Below are 19707 nucleotides of genomic sequence, written 5' to 3'. Positions count from 1 at the left end.
CGGGGACGGGGCAGTGAGGGGACGAGCCCTCGGCGCTGCGCCGTCAGGAGGAAGGGGTGGGAAGGGGGCGGTGGCGGTGTCACGCTTCTTCGCTCGGTTCAGCTGCTGCCGCTACCTGGGGCTCTGTGAGGGAAGCCGGGGCCCGTCCTGCCGCCAGGATGCAGCGCCGGGTGTTCGTGGTCGGCGTTGGCATGACCAAGGTACGGCGCTGCCCGACCGGCCCCGGCCCCAGCACCGGCACCGCACCGCGGGGCCTGGCTCGGCGGCGGCTCCCCCCTGCCTCAGGCTCCCTCCCGGAGCGTGTCTGAGGGGAGCCCGGAGCGGGTGCCCCTGGCGCCCTTCAAAGCCGAGCAGCTGCTTGAGGGGCTTTCCTAAAACCTAGCTCGGCGGGTGGAGCTGGACCGCTGGTACTTGCCGCGGTAGTCAGCAAAATTGACAGCCTTGAAACCTGTGTTTTGTTGCTGTGCGGGTAGGAATGGTAGCGTGGAAGAGGAGGGTAAAGCTTGTCAGATTACATTACATCTGAAGCGTTTTATTATGAAGGCTTTTAGGATTGTAGCCTTTCTCTAGTGTTAAACCTAAGAGTGATGTGCTAAAACGATCATACCTCACAGAACAAAGTGGTGCTGCGTATGCAGCTGTCAGGCACCCAGGCCGTGCCCTTTGTTTTTGGAAATGGGTCACAGCAGTTAGGGGCATTGAGAGGTTGTCAGTGCTCTTTTTTACCTCTTCGTTAGCTCCAGTAACATCATTAAAACAGGTCGTGTACAGACTTTACGAGTCACTGACTGACATTTCTCACGACCTTCGGCATGAAGGTTCTCTGCCTGAGTTAAGGAAAGGCGGCACAGCAGAAAGTATGGCTAAGTGTTGGCAGAGGCTGGGGAGGTAAGAGTTAAGGAGACAGCGTATTTTTATATGATGACTGAACATCAAATAATTCGTAGAGCTGTAAGTAGAGAGATGATTTTTTTGAGCAGTGACACTTTTGTAAATGACATAAAAAAGAAAACAAATATGTTGGTGGACTCCAGCCGTGAGGGGCAAAGTCCAATGTTCGAATTCATAGCAAAGTGGAGTAAGGCTTGGAAGGGAGGCTTATGAGGAATTAAGTTCAGTGTAAAGAATAAGTATTGTGAGTAGGAGTAGAGCAAAATAAAGTAGAATGGAAGTATTTATCAACGCTTTTGAGAAGATAAAGTCATGGGTTGAAATGCTTCAGTGAAGATGGCAGTTGTCCTCTGTCCCATCCACAGGCTTTGGCCAGCATTATTGTCCATTGACATAAAGCCTGAATCTTCTTTAAGACTGAGCAAAAATGGTCTTCTGCTTCCATAAACTTGGACTATGATATATTTTTTTAAGTCACGGCAGGGTCTTGGTAGTCACACCTGGGGATTGTGCAGATTTTGTGGATGCACTTTTGGGTCACTTAAATTGTTTGCATTTTTTTTAATCTGTTCACAAACCTATTCCTGAGTTACCTATATAGCTTTTAAACATACCAACATGAGTAAAGGATGTATTAAATTTCATTGTGATTTGTTCTGTTTTTTTTTTTTTTCTTGTCAGTTTGCAAAGCCTAGTGAGAAGAGCCTTGATTACCCTGACCTGGCTAAGGAGGCAGGTAATTTAATAATAAAATTTAAAAAACACAACACATTTAGTTTGACTGCTGGCACATATTTTAAATCTTAAAGTTAATCTTATTATTATACATATGAAGGAACAACTGTTTAGTAAGTAGATACATATAAAAAGCAAATCTAAAACTGGTAAGAAGGAGCACTCACAAAATCTGTAACTGACCTCTTAAAATCACTGTCTTCCAGTACTAAAGTTAAAAGGATAGCTTAGGATTGAATTGGACGCTTAGATCATTTCATATGTCTGTACTACTGAAACGTATTTTCGTTGGGACCAGATAAATACGGAATGGATTAGATAGCATTTTCTGGTAAAGGAGCTTGCTTGGAACTCAAAATACTGCAAGACTGTCCTAAAGAGAGTTAAGATGCAGGACTTTTTTAACCATTCACATGATACAGTAAGGCATTTTTAAACCTCTGTTTTTTATGTAGATGCATGAATTGTGCATACTAGTCATAACAAGCAAGCCTAGTTTTTGGTAGCTGCTTTTTTTTTTTTAACTCTTTTTTTTTTTTTTCCTTCACTTCCCAACTTCTAAACTTTTTAGGCCAGAGGGCTTTAGCTGATGCTGGGATTCCCTATTCAGCAGTGAAGCAGGCATGTGTGGGTTATGTTTATGGTGAGTAACATGTTTTGGTTGGGACATGGCCTCTGTAAGACTTACAGACGTATGGATAAATGTTATCTACATCTGTGTGGATGAAGTATGGGGGATCCCATCACTTTCAGATAATAATATTTAATCACATGTCAATTTGTAGAACTGTCCGAAACATAAGTTGTGGTTTTTTTTCTAAATTATCATTATTTTTAATAAGCATAGATCTATGTCTGTTTATTTGTGGAATTTACAGTCCTAGTTGCTGGTCATAAGAATTCCAAAAAACTGTCTTGCAAATATGTTTTATACAAGTAGCTCTATCCGCAAGGTCTGGTGGTATATTTATTCAACTGATGAAAAATTACTTAATGTACTGTTCATGGCAATAGACTTGAAAACTGTAATATAGTTTTAATTCTTATTTGAGCATTGAGTCTGTACACTAGAGTGGGTATGTTTGTTTATCCAGTGCTCTTGAGTTTGAGTTATTTTGGGGATCATTGTACTTTCAGCCCGAGAGCATAGAAGACGATGGGGCTTAACTCTAAGTGATATAGCTAAGTTCTGCTCTGTGAGATTCATAACTGTTTTAATCCCAGGGATACATTAAAAACATAACCATGAGTTAATGTATCATGTTAGCCTGTTGAGAGTATTACATTAGTATGGCTACAAATTAATGCTTCAAAGCTGATGTAGACAAAAGTGGGGTGTCCACATACCTATACAGGAGAGAGTTTTCCATTTATTTTCTTCCTGTTTCTCTGTTAATGGCTGTACTACGGTAACTGAAGTAGGGTTAATCAGTTGTGACACCTGCAGCAGCTTCCGAGTCATGCCTCTGCGACCCTTCTGTCCAGTCCCATTACTTTCAGTTGATTCACAACCAGTTTCTGCAGAAGCAGGACAAACTTCTGTTTTTAAGGTCTGGTGATTTCCATCTTGTTTCTAAGGCTCTTGCACTGTGCATACTTAAGAAAGGCTCAAGATGACCGTTCAAAATTTCAAGTTTACAGTTTAACCAGTAGTATTGTATACATGTAGTGGGATTTCTTTTAGCTAATGAAGCTTGAGTATGTACCTCATTTTATGTTATGTCTCTGTATAAAGGTGACTCAACCTGTGGACAACGGGCCATCTACCACGCTTTGGGTTTAACTGGCATTCCTATCATTAATGTTCACAACAACTGTGCTACTGGATCTACCGCTTTGTTCATGGCCAGACAACTGGTAGAGGGAGGTGAGTTATTCTGCTCTAGGGCCCAGTAGTTCATACTTTTTACTTGTACAAATACAAGTTGTTCCTTCTGTTTCTGCAGTTCCTTTGTTGGTTTTAATACTTTCTTGCACTTAATTCCTTATTCTTCTATAACAAAACGTGCAGTAACATGTGGCGTGATTATTCTAGTACTTGTGACAGAGGCATAAGTGCTTGATCATTTAAGGTAACTGCTCTCAAACTGTGGAGAACTGTTCAAAAATAACCCCAAACCCTCTAGTGATCTCTTAATCTTCAGTATCAATGTTTTTGTATCAATGCCATTCCCACTCCAACTTGACTTGGTTTTAAAAATTAAGAAGGGAGGAAGAACAGCTGGTAGATGTTTATAGATATTTATTGTAACGAGATAACTGATAGTACATATTGTCATTTACATCTGAGTTGTGTTTCAAATAGCCAAAATTTTTCATTTTAAGGTTTGGCAGATTGTGTTCTGGCACTTGGCTTTGAGAAAATGGCAAAAGGATCCATTGCTGCAGGTGTAAGTGTCTGAAAACTATACATTTCACTGCATTAGTAGACGGAAAACACCTCTTAATTCTCTGTGACATCCTTATAAGTATCAGCCACTTTAACATGTTCCTGTAGATAATTAGAAGAAACCTTTTTTTTTTTTGAATCACAGAAACTTGTAATGAGTTTTATGACTGTGATTACAGTTCAGATATGCAAATTTTGTATGTTTTAGAACTAATTTTATGTAGTCTGTCAGGCTTTTAGTACTTTACAAAGGTATTTTTAAGTTGGGGTTAATAGGAAATAATGAAAATACCAGGTAGAATACTGAAGCGTTGAGCATTTGATGCATCTTTCTCAAAATGACAGAGCAAATTAAAGAAAGAATCCGAGACTTTTGGCTTGATGCTTACTCAGTTGACTAATTAACATGCTTTCTCCAAAACTTAGGGCTTCAGTAAACCTTTCTTTCTGTCTCTTCCTTGTTTTTATTGGAGAAGTATGGGGCTTGTGTTTTGCCTTATGGCAAGTCCATATCTCATTTAAGTACAGAACTATGAAATCCGATAATCTATGCAGACGTTTGGGTGAGAAATGTTAAATTAAACAGCTAATTCAAATGAGTCAGAGTTAACCTTAACATGCTTTACAGTAGTTCATCTAAGCTTTGATTGAAAATGAAGTATTAATTTTATAATTTGGGAGTATATTAACTATAAGAGTTTTAAGTTGAGGTGAAAAATACCCAAAGTCCTCTTTTGAAAACAGTGATAGAAATCAGATAGTGGTGGTCCTTGCCACAAATCAGTGTCATGATGACAATGCTAATCGTTTTCTGCTTGTTTACTCTCACAGTTGGGATATCATGAAAGCTTCAAAACATGTTGCTGAAGTGCAACATATAGTCCAGTGGAATTGTTAAAATATTAAAAAAAAAAAAAAAAAAAACTCTATTTTGCTTGAAATCCATGGCACTTTTGTGGGGATGTTGTAAACATGAGGAAATTATGACTTGCTTTTTAACTGTTTTTCTTCGTTTTAGTGTACGGACAGAACTAATCCACTGGACAAACATTTGGAAATCATGATAGATAAATATGGCTTAGCAAGTGCTCCAGTAGCACCTCAGATGTTTGCAAGTGCTGGCAAAGAACATATGGAGAAATACGGTATTGACAAAATATATTTTTCCATTATCGTCTTTTAATGAATTGATTTAAAATTTCATTGCAATTTCATCACTACAATTTCATATTAAAAAAAAGAGCATTCAGTGTTCTCTCTTTTACATGAGCGCTACAGCTGCATAGTTGTATTGGATGTAGGGTTGTCTGCAGAAAAGTAGGTGAGGGGTAGGCAAACAATACGATTGGGAAATAAAATTAAGCCTGTGATAGAGTGTCTGCTAGTTACCTTAATGGTATTGCTTGTGCTTCTGGAAGGTCTGTGCAGTATGATTGCATAACTTCCTGCATTCTGTTCTTCTGTCTTAGGATGGGTAGGTAGGCTTGTGACTGAATTTTGTTACAAAAACTTTTGAGTGTTTTGATTAAATATATCGGATTAGGCCGTTGCCACTGTCGTTTCTTACACTCTTACCAGAAAAGGGAATTGCCTCCCAGGTAGCATGCCCAGTCTGTTAAGTATGTTTAGGCTAGTTTATGGAAAAAAATTAGGAGTTCAATATTTCAACACAGCTGTTTTGTTTTGCTATGAAAATGAGTGTTCAAGTTCCAGCAATGTAGTAATACCTCAAATAAAACATGCTTATTTTCTCTATGTTAGGTTAGTGAGTGTTAAATATCCAAGTAGGATGTTCTGTTAGCTAAAACTCAATCAGTATTAGTAGTCTTTATCTAGTTTTTACACCTTGTTGAGTTTTAAAGAAAGTTTCAATACACTGAGTCTCTTGTAAAAATGCTTGTGAAGGTCAAATTCTTATGACACTAATACAATATTTAAAAAGTTATGATAGCACTGTGTGTGTAAACCAGGTATTTCAACACAGCTTGCTTTCTCCTTCCAGGGACAAATCCAGAATACTTTGCAAAAATTGCATGGAAGAATCATAGTCATTCAACCAACAACCCGTGAGTAAAGTACTCCACCTCAATATTAAACATATGTTGCTGCTACAAAATTCATGTAAAATTGGATATTATTTTAGAAATACCTAGCTGAGTATATTCTTTATTATGGAATGGGAATTATACTCAGAATAAAGTCTTTATCCTATATCTTGTATTTAGTAAAAACAGCTGTACAGTTGCCTGATGATATATTAATAAGGGTCATACTGAAACTAAAAATAGCATCTTTTTTTTTGTAGATATTCCCAGTTCCAAGAGGAGTATTCGTTAGATGAAATTCTGCATTCTCGCAAAATTTTTGATTACTTGACTGTCTTACAGTGTTGGTAAGGAGAGGACTTAGCATTGTGAAATAAATCTTAATATTTTGACAAATGCACACCTATTTAAATAAGTTTGTTTACTTCTAAATCAAAAGTTACAGATCATTTTAAATATTTTCTACTTTTTAGACGTCATAGTGTTCAACTGTTGTATAAATATTACTGAAGTAGCATTAAAAATGGAACGTTTACTGCAAACACTCCTGAAATCCATAGTTTCAGTGGGATCAGCCAAAATATTTTTTTTCTTTGTTTTCAAATGTACTTCTATGGAAGACTGACATTAATAATTTAGAATGATGACATTATTTTCCTTTCAATTAGTCCAACAACAAATGGTGCTGCAGCTGCAATTCTGGCTAATGAGGAGTTTGTGAAAGAGCATAATTTACAGTCTCAAGCTGTGGAAATTCTAGCCCAGGTGATGGTTACTGATTATCCAAGCACATTTGAAGAGAAGAGTTGTTTGAAGATGGTAGGTATAAAATCCTGTATTCTGTGATGTTTGGAATTTTCTTTTTAGTACCTGAGAGTCCTAATGATCCTGTAGACATTTACATGTCAGTAAGCAAACAAGTTATAATTAATGTAAAAAGACTCATTTGGACAGGTGGAGTGGACAAACAGTACAGTTATGGAATAAAAGTAAGAAATCTATATGTATTTAAAATCTAGTTTAAAATTATTTAGAGGCTACCTATTAACAGTTTGAACAGAAGGAAATGTAGTTTGTCTCATGTGAACCTATTTTACTTATGTCTGTGCTGTATTGGAGCTGAAATAACATGTCATGTATAGTCACAATTATTTAAGCAGAATGGCTTGAACTGCAAAATTTAAATCCCACAGCAAACTGACCAAAATAATTGGATGTAAGTCAAACCATTAGAATACCCACTTGAGACAAAGTCATGCAAAGGAGCAATTTGGCTAGTAAGCAAGGTTGAGAAAATAAAGGAAATGCCCCCAGAAAAGTTTCTGCATGCCACCAACTCGTTTAGAATGTGTTATTTCTTTCTATATAGTTCCTACTATATGGAAATTAAAGGCTATGATATAAGATCCATTAAAGCACATTAGAATGCCACCTGTGACAGGTTATTTTCACTTACAGGATAAATAGAGGCACATTAAAAATTAAGCATAGAAATGAAATCAATTACTTCTTTAATGATATTTTAACTTATGATTTCTTCTGCTTGCAGGTTGGTTATGATATGACTAAAAAAGCTGCAGAAAAATGTTTTGAAAAAGCAGGCCTACAACCTACTGATGTTGATGTGATTGAACTCCATGACTGTTTCTCAGTTAATGAGCTCATTACCTATGAAGCTCTTGGACTCTGTCCAGAAGGTAATAGCATCAGTGAAGATCATTGTTTTAATAAAATGGACAGTGTTAAAAATATCTTTTTAGCCTCTTCCTATAATTAGAACTTTGAGTTGTACACTAGACATCTTATATATTTAAATATATTACGGCTAACTTCCTAAGAGGAAAAAGCAAGCTAGCAATGTAGTAACATAAAGAAGACCAATAAATGTAGAGTTCATTTAACAAATTAATGTGACTTCTAGAGGAGTACACAGGGCAGATTAAAGTGTTGGACAGCTATACAAAATCATATGGCTAGCTTGTGCAGGAGTGGCTCTTCTAAGCAAGCAGGACAAGGAGATTAAGAACTCTAATCTTTCTCAGAACTACAACCTTTTTCAGGGATATGTTCTTATTTACCCTGAGATTTCCACCCATCTTTGTATTTCCTTTTGGGGAAGATTAAAAATAAACAAGAATTACCTATAGAGGGCCTAAACAAGCTATCCGACTTTGTCTTTTAAAAATCTTGAAACATCTTTGTCTTTTAAAATACAGAGAGTTGTTGGCAGAGGTTCTAAAATGAACTATGTAACAATGCTCTTCTGTCTAAATTAGTGTAATGGAAATTAATTTTATGCACATAAGTCAAACTAATGAAGTTTTCAGTTTAAGAGGTTTTGGTTTGATTTCAAATAATGCATTGCACTGCTACCTCAGTATTTATTCAAATGCCAAATTATTCATGTGTTGCATAGATAATCATCTGATGCAGTCTTTCTTCAATTTGTTTTTAAGCAATTTAAGAAAATATCATATACTGTCACTAGATGGTGTGTTGCATTAAGTCTGAGCATTCTCAATGAAAGAACTTCATAGATCTTCAGGAAAGTTTCTTTTATGTGTTTGTAGGTCTTCTAATGCTTGCCCTTGGATGCTTACTCTTTACTGCCTTCTTTGCTGAATTTTTATGGTATCTTCAGTAATATGGAGAATTATTGACATTATTAAATATACTTTAAGCATTTTAGCTTAATTCCTTTAATCACAGATGCAGTATAATTCTAATGGTTCTTGTCTATTTGACTGATGAGTATTGTGTATGGTAAATTGGTAAATATTTAATAGTGCAATTCTCTCCAACTTTCAGTATGTCTGACCTCAAAGTGTGTGAAACTTACCTTGGAAGGACAGACTAATTAGACTTAGAGATTAATGGAATGGTATAAATTACATTGTGGATTTAGATGTGCAAGACTAACCTGACATTCTCATTTAAGGGCAGAAGTATGTTGTAAATACAGGAAATGCAGCAGTTGTGTTGTTGTTTTTTTTTTTTTTATTTTAGACTTTGACATTAATCAAGTAGGTTGAAGAAGCTGGTACAAGAATAAAAGACCAAGGAACTAGTTAAGGGGAGAACTTTCTACTGAAGGATTGGGAACTAATAGGCTGGATGCTAAGTAATTCTAAGTATTACTCATATGAGTGATTATTTCGTGATTATTTTATTTGGTATATTAATGTTTTAATGCAGCCCAAGATACAGTTAGCTTTCATTGTGGCAAGGGCACGTTGTTGGGTCATGTTCAGCATTGTGCCCAGCAGGACACTTGTGTGACAAAGTTGTCACTTCGGTCCCTGCTTCTGCCTGGCTGTGTTGTTCCTCCAGCAGATACTAGGGTAGCTGAGGTCCCCCAAGAGGGTCAGAGCCTAGAAACATCAGGTTGCTCCTGTCAGTCTGTAGCAGGCCTCATTTCTTGTTCTTCCTGCTCAGGCAACCTATGTCAGACACCCACAATGTTACCCTTATATATGTTAAGGTATGTTAAGCTGAGGTAGAGGAAGAAAGAACAAAGAACTAAAGTTAGTAAACCAAAATACAAACTTGCTATAAAATTAATTTAATTTGAAAAGTATCCCTACTTTATTTTTTTCACCTTAACCAAAAAAAAGTACTTAGAGTAGAGCTTCCAGGACAGCATTCCAGTAGGATCATTGACCACTTCAAATTTGCATTATATCTTCATATGATGTAGTTGCCTTTGGTATTAATGGGGTTGGACATTGCCCAAGAAATTACTGCTAGACCCATGGTCTAGCTTAGTTTATTTCTGAGGGCCATGAACAATTAGGTGTCATGTTTGCCTAACTGAGAATTCAAGGGGCTGGTTGGCGGGAAGTGGCTTAATCCAAATATGGGTGATTTTGCACATTAAAATGTAGCACTTAATGTTTTGTGAAGTGTGATGGTACCCAGATGAATCTTTGTAAGCATGAGCTCTCCAGTGTTGATGATAATCTTGCAAGTAATCTCTATTGGAGATAAATCAAAAATATATTAACAGCAGTTGCAAATTACAATTAGCCTTTCTTTTACAAAAAAACATGATGTTCATTGTAGTTTCATTAATAAAGCAATGAATAGCTTCATTGTGTTGATTCTATCATACTACTGTATAACAGTAAAACAGTTGAACTGCTAATTAAAAAAAGCCATCAGATACTAGCCATTTTAATTCTTTTCCACATTACTGTGGAATCCGCATGCTTTCTCCAGCAGCGTCAACAAGTCTCGTTAATGTTTGGCAAATTTCAGTCTACCCTTTGTAAAATCTGTGGTATCTGTACTTCTTATTGACTAACAGAAAGTATTTGCAGCATCTTTGCTTAGTGCCAGTAGAATTGAAAAACAATTTTTATAAAATAATGAACATTTTTCTTTTATAAATACTGTTTCTTTCTTTTAAAAATACTGTTCTCTAGGAAAAGCATGTGAACTGATTGACAGAGGAGACAATACTTACGGAGGAAAATGGGTTGTTAATCCTAGTGGTGGCTTGATTTCAAAGGGACATCCACTTGGTGCTACAGGTAATGCAAAAATACTTCATTTAGTCATGCCATTAAGATATGAGATACTGTTCTTGACCAGGCAGATGGTTCCCACTTGTATTTGTATGAAAGAAATGAGGACTTGATGAGATTAGGAGGAGCTCTGGAGCTGATTCTCATTTGTGACTAATGCAAGCATTAGGGCAGGTTGACCATGCAGGGTTGCTCAAACCAAAAGACTTGGAGTGTGAATTAGATCATTAGTACTTGTGTAATTTGATAGAGCTGTTTTTCTGTTGATATTAAAGCAACCTACAAAACAGCTTTTTTTTTTTTCTCTAAATAATTGCTTAATGGTACAACTTCTGATGATTGTAGTTTCAATAACTATTTTCATATGTAGTCATCCTTTAAAATTCAGATTTTGGAGATAGTTATCACATTTGAATAGCTTGTACCATTGTTAGCTGTAATAAAGCTATTTCTGTGAAGTCTTGGATGTCAAAATATTTATCTGATGTTATTACAACAGAAGTTCACTGTTAGTCTCTGTTTCCCAGCAACATAAGTTTTCCTTTTTTTTTTTTTTTTTGCTATCTGTGCTTTTTTAAGCTATCTGTGCATGCTTCCATGAAATGCCTCTTGAATAACATGTTTGGATTTGTGAGGATAATTCACCTTCTTTGCTTGCAAATGATTAGATGGCAGAAAGCTGGAGAAGAAACCTTGAAAAACAACAAACCTTGGCCTAAATAGCTGTAATATCTAGATAATCCCTAGTTAATTTGGGGGGGAGTATTAGGAAATGTTGGAAGAAGAACATACTCATGTTCTCATTTAACTGGAATCTGTAACTAGATATAAGAATTCCATTCCTAGGTATGTGTTAATTTTTTGTCATTTCTACAGTGATAAATGTAGAGGCAATTACTGGTATTTGTGCTTCTCTCTATTTCAATGGATTGAGGGGGAAAGCCATTAAAATGCAGAAAATTACATGTCTACAGGCAGTCAGCTTAATGTCACTGTAAATCAGTCTTGAGGATAGCTATATGCTAATCAGAGGTCATACAAGTCATCTTAATTTTCCAAACCACTCCAGGGCAGGATGTCCCATGGTACACGTTCTCTCCTTGAAGCAAAGAGTGCGTGTATGGAACCTGCTAACTCTCATAAATGACTGGAATTATAAAACTTCTTACTCATCCCTTCCATAATGTTTAACTTGGCAATGTGTAAAATTCAGTGCATAAACTGCTAACTTGGGCATTTTTAATAGTAGGCATTTGTAGTGTGGGAGGAAAAAAAAAGGTTTTCAGAAGATCTTGTCACATTTTTTTTTGTTAGATTTAGCACATGAATTCAAATTTCTACTCCGAGATGCATGCCACGATGGTGAGGTGAGCTCAATGTGTGCTTCTGAGGTACTTGGGGTAGATGTTAGAGCGTTGCTGTAAGGATGTGGTAGCAGTTGTATCTGCCTTGAAATAGGTATGGCTGTCACGCGTTTATTTCTTGGAGATTCAAAAGTCAGTGCTGAGTTGTGCTTGATAATTATTTTTAAGACAGCTCACACTGACAGCCCAGAAGATACTCCTGTGAGGGATGGAGGTCAGGTAGAGGAGTAAGAGGTGCGTAGCTTGAGTGTTACACTGGAGCCCACCCAGCTGCATAGCTCGTGTGTGTGTGGGCGTGTAAACAGCACTTTTCTCCACAGCACCGCCGGAGCCGCACCGAGGCGGGCAGCGCTCCCCTCAGGGGCCGCTCCCCGCGGGGAAGATGGCGGCGGGGCGGCGACGCGCTCTGTGCTCCATCTTTCAGGCCTGGCGCAGTGCGCCGAACTCTGCTGGCAGCTGCGCGGCCTGGCCGGCAGGAGGCAGGTGCCGGGGGCGAAGGTGGCGCTGCAGCACAACCTGGGCCTGGGCGGCGCGGCGGTGGTCACGCTGTACGGCATGGGCTTCCCCCCGGCCCGCAGGTGAGACCCGGCCCCGGGCCCCTGCACCGCCCTGGGGAAAGAGGGGGGACAAGCGAGACCCGGCCGAGCTGCGGGGGTCGGGGCTGGCCTCGGAACCGAGGCCTCCGTGGGGGTGTAAGGCAGCGTCGCCTTTCTGTCCCGGGGTCTCCAAACGTTCGCGTATCCACCCCAGGTTTGTTTAAGGGTTATCGTTGCTCTCCCCGCAAGGAAGAGCTGTGAAGGAAAGCTGTTCCTTCACAGGAAGAGCTGGAGCTGTTAGGGACCCGCAGCGCCGCAGCTGTAGGCAGAGGTTGTGAGTTAGTGCCTGACAGACAATGCGCAGGGTGAGCTTCATGGGCTAAAAACAGCAAAATGTCCCATTTCTGGCCTGCGTGATTTCCTCTGCCTTAAATTAAGGACAAATCTAATGTTTGGAGGAAAAAATAAAAAGCAAAAATAACCCCCAAACCACCCTTCTAAGAACAAAACAGGATTTGAAGGAATTAATTGAATCTAGGACCTTGTCAAAAAAAAAAAAAGTGCAGCATCTGTCAGAATAGAGTGATCCAATTCTTTCACTGCTAAAATTGTTACTGGTCTGACTTCATGACGAGTTGGGTCTTCCCTGTAGGTGTTACACAGGGTATTCTAAGTACCTGTTAAAATTCAGGCATGTTACTCATCTACTTCCGGCAAAAGTATTTTTATTTGCAATTATAGCCTGCTTCAGAGGGAGAGGAGAACACTGCTATGAAGCTCTCTCACAATCTGCTCTAATTGTATGCTAAGATGGGCAGGAATTGAGAGAAAATACAAAATTTTATAAATATATCAACATTTCATGAGAGACTTTTTTTAACATAGAGTTTCCTTTGCATTTTCACTGTGCACGTTGTTTAGAAAAATGGAGCTACTATTTGTGGATATTTTGTTTGGGGTTTTAAAGCTTAATACCAGTATTTCACACATTTTCTAAAAAAACAGTGAGTGGTAAAATGCGTCATGGTGGGCTTCCAGAAAGAAATATTCCCCTCCCAACTCAAGTTTTTAATGTCTGTTTTAGCTGGATAGTTTCTGGGATGTGACAGTATAGTCTGTGGAGTAGGTAACGAGAGCAGGAATTGAACTTTGAGGGGCTGCATCAAGTAGTTTTTTGTAGTGTAGTGTCAGAAGCTCTAATCCTGACAGTTCCTTAGTCTGTAAGAGGATAGGCCATGTGAGGAAGTGTGCGTGATAGGGGAAAACTTGGGTCTGCTCATGGGATCTTTTCAAACATGCTTACAAAATGTGAGTGGGTGTTGGTATACGGTTTTAAGTCAGAAGGGAGATTTGTAGTTAATACACTGTTTTCCATTGCGTTGAGCTTTATCATTAAAACAAACAAACAAACAAAAACTTACAACTCTACAGAACAGGGAATCTGTTGCTATATGTACACCATTAACCTTGAGATACTGAAAATAGTAGCGTCTTCCTGTCAGTCAGGAAAAGCTTTGCTTGTATAGATGATGTTTCTCTTGAAGAAATTGTGTTACATACTACAGGTGACTTGGCCTTCATCAGTATTGAGAATTTTCTTAACTCTTCAGTGCAGAGAAATCTTAGCAATAATAATGTCTCTTGCATTATGAGGCTTAAAAATCTTCAGTTCTCCCAAAGGCTTTGTATGCGGGAAATACCTGGCACAGGGAGTTGCACTAATGTACAAAAGACTTTGGAATGAAACAGTGCAGCTGATCTGTTCATACCCCACTTATGTAACTGAATGTTGGGCATTGCGTAAGTAAGGGAAAGGTGGTGGCATTTTATGGTTATGAAGATATTTCATACAATTTTTTTCTACAACAGTGCTCACAGACCTAATCATTAGATTGAGATCTGGCCTGTAATTAGTGGCTTTAGTAGGAGTTGCCAAGAATTTATATCATGGTAAATGATAGCAGAACTTGATTCATTTTGGATCAGGTCTTAAAACAAATCTGCTTTTTTGTTGATACCTTACAGTTTTACATCCCGTTACTACAACCTTAGTTTATTAGCAAAACTGTGCGTTGTCCTCAAATGACACAGTGCCTACTATTGCTGACCTAGGAAACACCTACAGGGATACTTCACTCTTAGTACCACACAGATAAGTGCTAGCAACATTTTATAAGTGATTCTGTCACTTTAACTTTATTTTTTTTAATAAGACTTTGAAATAATTTGACCAAAAGTAGATACTAAGTAAGATGTCAGAAAGGAGGACCACTTCAGGAAATATGACGGGTAAACTTCTGGATGCGTTTCCTAAAGGACTTCGTGTTGTCAAAAAAAAAAAAAAGAAAATAGTTCTTGAGATGGTGCATGTGCTGTTTCTGTCTTCACACACAGCGTGGCAATGGAGTTGGTTGATAGTTGAAGTGATTGTAACGCAGACTGTCTAGCCCATCAGAAAGTAAGCTTCGCTTGGATAAGATGTAGTTTCTCTGTATTGCTTGAACTGTTGCAGTGTGGCTGTTCACAGTGGTGTTAGGCCTATTCACAATAATTTGAAGGTGTTGAAAATATGATTAAAGATACATAAACAATTTTTTTTTTCTTGCATTTCAGCACTGGTCGTGTTGCAGCTGTGCCTCTCAGTGCAGCTGTTGATGGATTTAAGTCACATTTGGTCTTCAAAGAGATTGAAAAGAAGCTCGAAGAGGTATTTGACTACTACTTTTACCTGTAATACCTTTTTAATTTATGACAGAACATGTGCAAAACCTGAAGGAAATACAGTAGCATAAGTCACTTTCTTAGTACTTCATGTTGAAACAAACAGTACAACTTTAATCTTCACTGTCCAAAATCTTTATCTTCTGTACCATGATTATAAAGGATTTCTTTCAGACAGCTCCTAACTATATAAGAGTATTTCAGTGAAGGCACGTTTAGGTCATATGTGAAGAGCTTGCTAACTAACACAAGTTTGGTGTCTCTTGCTTGCTTTGTAAGTGTGATTAAAAGAAGAGATTGCATTTTGTGAGACCTACAGCAAGACAGGACTGTTAAGACACTTGTTTGTTTGTTTGACAGATTTTAATAGAGATAGATAATACGTGTGTTTTTTTTTCTTAAATGTTCAAATGAAGCCTAGTAGAGGGAAACAAATATTTTTGTTAGTAGAAAGAGTAAAGATTTTTTTAAAGTATTCTCTGTTTCTATTTTTAAATTCCTCTGAAGAAAATGAATAATGTGCACATTACGTGGTCATTACAGGAAGGAGAGCAATTTGTCAAGAAAATTGGTGGTGTCTTTGCCTTCAAAATAAAAGATGGTCCTGGTGGAAAAGAAGCAACTTGGGTAGTAGACGTGAAAAATGGAAAAGGCTCTGTGGCAGTTAATTCAGGTCAGTGCTATTTTATTATATCACTGCAGAAAACACATGAAATGAATGTAAAGATTATCAATTCATACTCTGCTAAAGCTGTAGTGACCTTGAACAAAACTGGGGTTAGAGCTACCTTAATGTTAAAGTTTTCTTATTTCCAGTACTTCTAATCTATGACCTTTAAGATAAAGATTTAAATCTGTTCTACTGTGAATTCTGTTTGGTTAGTTGTGTGTTTTCTTAGAGGCTCCAGACAGATGTGTCACGTGACTCCTGCAAGAACTAGAATACAAAACCAAAAGGTTTTTTTTTTTTGTTTCTCATAAAATTTGGGCCAGAAATGTGATTTTTACCTGTTTTTTCAGGTGCTTTGTTGGAGACTCTCGTAGGTGGTAGGCTGGTCTATCTAGTCCAGTTACTTCTCTTCGGCAGCTAGTTAAGCAATAAAATGACAGATTTCAATACTGCACTAGCTGACATAAACTTCAAGTTCCATCATAAAAAAGGCAGACATAAATAAAACCCAAGGACTGGTGGGTTTCCATTAAAAGTATTGGAAACAGATGATTTGAACGCTTGCTGTGAAAGTGTCTTGTTTAATACCTGCATCCTATTAATAAACTGTAAATAAAAAGACAAAAACAACAGTTTGTCCTCAGAATCTTACATATTCATGAACCTTCATCATAAAGCTTATAAAGCTTTTAATTAAAAATGTGAAAGGAGGTTTGATTTGAATTCATTAATTAAGATATAGAAAGAAAAGTACTGTTCTCTGTTGTTCATACAACATTTTATCAAAGACTTGACTTTAGTAATGTGGTGACTGTGGGAAAAGCTGGGTGCGGATTTTAGCCCATTTTTACATGTATTAATACTTACATCTGAGCTTCTAAAATATCTTTTCAAGCTCATTTCTGGTAAGAAGATGCCAGAAGCTTCTGGGTTTGAATTAATTCAGATGCGATTTTCTAGAATGCACTTTCCCACTGAAGGACGGGGCAGGAAATGCATGAAATGTCAGTGATAAATATTGTCACTGTGTGTCACAGGGGAAAACACATTTATTCTGAGATGATCTTAATACTAGAAAATTTAAGCTTGATAAAACTTAAGATGACTGTGAACACTTGTAATTAACATTATCTGATTACAAGATTTTTATTTTTTGTTTGTAATGAATAAACTCGCTTAGCACCTTTCAGAAAGGTCCATCTTTCTTCAGTGTTGGGATGGTCTGTGCTGCAAGGTGCCACAGGTGTCTGTTGGCTAGTAGATGACCTCTTCCTGATACTTTTTAATGGCCCTTACCTGTAGGTACTTGATATACCATAGTGCTGAACTGTAGTGTCAACAGATTGTTCAGGGAGTTGTAGTTTGTGTTACTGTTCTGTTTCTCAGTTTGAATCTTCATTGTCAACTCTGTCTTACAGATAAGAAGGCAGATTGTACAATTACAATGGCTGACGCTGATCTATTAGCTCTGATGACTGGCAAAATGAATCCTCAGACAGTAAGTATAGTAAAGATGAAGGGATAATAGTACTGATATTTGGGGGCTTTTTTGAGCATATTTAGGTTTAATTTTTTAAAAATAAATCCGCTCTTCCAAAACTGCCGTGGCTGATATGAAAAAGGGAAAGTTCTTGACTCTCTGAATAAATCAGTCTTTGCTTCTCTCGATAAACCTGACTTCAGCAGTTTCTACTCTTCTGAACAAGTATCGTCTCAGACATCCTTTGCGTAATCCAGAAGCGGATATAATAGTGCTTGCTTTGCACAGAAAGGGGGAAGCTAGTGTTTGCAGTGTGACTTCAGAAAGGAGGAATGTCAGCCTTCTCTTTGGACTGCTATCTGATAATGCAAGAAAAATGCCATTATCAAATTTATTCTCTTTAGGTATCACAAATATAAACTTTCTGAGGTTATTATTCGACCTTTCAGTGTCAGAAGATAGAATTGTACAAAAAGGTGAGATGTCTGCTACAACTGTTAGAATTATAATACTGCAGGCCAAGACCCGCACATATATAATAGCCTGTAACATTGGGGAGGGGTATGTTTGGGGTAACGTGTTCTATTGCATTTCATAGAATTTTTTTTTCATTTATTTTTTAGGCTTTCTTTCAAGGTAAATTGAAGGTTTCTGGGAACATGGGCATGGCGATGAAACTTCAGAACCTACAACTTCAGCCAGGCAAAGCTAAACTTTGAGCTTGCTAAAGTAAACAGTCAGTACTTGATACTCTTGACAACAGATTAGAATGAAACTAGACATAGACAATATGGCAAAGGCTGGGCTTGATTGGACCTCTCTCACCTAAATTCTTTGGTTAGAGACCTTAATTCTCTTAATCAATTCCGTCAGTTTGTATATGGCAAAGATTTTTAGGCTAAGCTTGAGGCACTAACTCTTGCAAATGGTATATGGTGGGTATCATGGAAACAACATTTTTGTTTTAATCTGTAAAAAATTTTTTATAAAACTTGGAGTTGAATGAGGCTGCTTATTGTTGTTCAGGTTAGTTGGGAAGAGAGTGAGGAAGGTTACAGATAGTTTGACAAATCAATTAAAGTTGCATTTTTAAAAGACTAATAGCAGGTCATGCAAATGCTTTCAGACTCACATTCTAACAAATTTGCTGCTGCTTAAATTAAAATGGTCTTATAAAGGGGATCTCCAACAACGTTTTTTTAGAATAGGCTTTATGAATTTGCTATAAGATATTTTTCTTATTATGAGTTTCGAATTAAAACAAAACTACCCAAAATTAGGTAGCAACTAGAATGTTGCTTTGAGATTCGTAGCATTTGATTATACTTAGCCCTGAGTAAAGATATGGTTTGCTAGGAGAGCAGAGAGGGAATGTAACCAATATTTACCTGTTTTCTCCTGGGAAAATCTGGTGTTGATCATTATGAATTTCTTATCAGTAATGTAAAAGCTTTAACTTTTGTTTTGGGAAAATGTATTCTGGTTGGAAGTTTAACAGAAAATTAAATATACTTTTCCTGTTCTTCTTTGTATCTCTTCCTTGGATTTATAAACAGATGTCATGTTCATATATTGAGTATTTGGTGCGGATCATCGCTAAGGGCTCCCATAGTTATTTTTTTTTTTCTTCCTCAGCTATTCTCCATAGATACTCCCTAAACTGTAAACTGTCCATTATGTACACCTCACATACGTGGGACAGGACTGAGGAACTTTTACTTCCCTCATAATAAAAATGAGATGACTCAAGCCAGTCTTTCTGCTTGTCTGGTGTGGATGCTTAACAGTCAGATTGCTGAACAGTAAGAATGGCTATGCCGAATCAGACCAAAATCCATCTAGCCCATTATATTTTCCGCCTGTTGACGCCTTGAAAAGAATATTAAGATGGCCTAAACATCTCTACCCAGAATACACTGCTCACTGCCAGTGATTTTTTTTCAGCTTACAGATCTGAGCCAGAAGTGGTGCGTCAGTACATAAAGTCCTTGGTGGATAGCTCTTTCACTGATTCATCCACTCTCTTAAAGTCCTTGACAGCTTCTTAGCATGTGTCAAGAATTTCTGTAGCTTGCCTACAGGTTATTCCAAGTCAAATCTATTTATTTATTTATTTATTTACCTTTCACATTGTGGTTTTATTTTACAACTCTTAAGTGGTTGGTTTTTTTGTTGTTGTTTTCCCGGAAGAAACAGTGAACAACTTGATGACACTCCTGATTTTTAGCCTTGCCCTATCCCTTTCAGGCTTCACAGCTTAAAGAAGATAAAAGTCTATTTAACTGTGCCTCCTGGAGAGCCCCTTGTAAACTTTTGGCCACCCATGTATCCTTTCCGTACATCACATTCT

At 37.6% G+C, this 19707-nt stretch overlaps 1 protein-coding gene across 1 annotated transcript; it reads left to right on the top strand.

The window, feature by feature from the left end:
* Nucleotides 1-65: 65 nt before the first annotated feature.
* On the top strand, nt 66-18879 carry SCP2 (sterol carrier protein 2). The gene is made up of 16 exons (XM_080603318.1): nt 66-200; nt 1573-1627; nt 2198-2269; nt 3362-3493; nt 3952-4016; nt 5034-5160; nt 6018-6081; nt 6321-6407; nt 6729-6879; nt 7610-7757; nt 10485-10592; nt 12375-12528; nt 15100-15193; nt 15751-15880; nt 17296-17375; nt 17981-18879. Exons 1-16 carry the CDS (start codon nt 159-161, stop codon nt 18074-18076), a joined length of 1605 nt encoding a protein of 534 aa, XP_080459444.1. The 5' UTR covers nt 66-158; the 3' UTR covers nt 18077-18879.
* The last annotated feature ends 828 nt before the right edge of the window (nt 18880-19707 follow it).

Source organism: Anser brachyrhynchus, assembly GCF_964034855.1.
Source record: "Anser brachyrhynchus genome assembly, chromosome: 8".
NCBI lineage: Eukaryota > Metazoa > Chordata > Aves > Anseriformes > Anatidae > Anser > Anser brachyrhynchus.
This window is presented reverse-complemented; position numbering and strand designations above follow the sequence as displayed.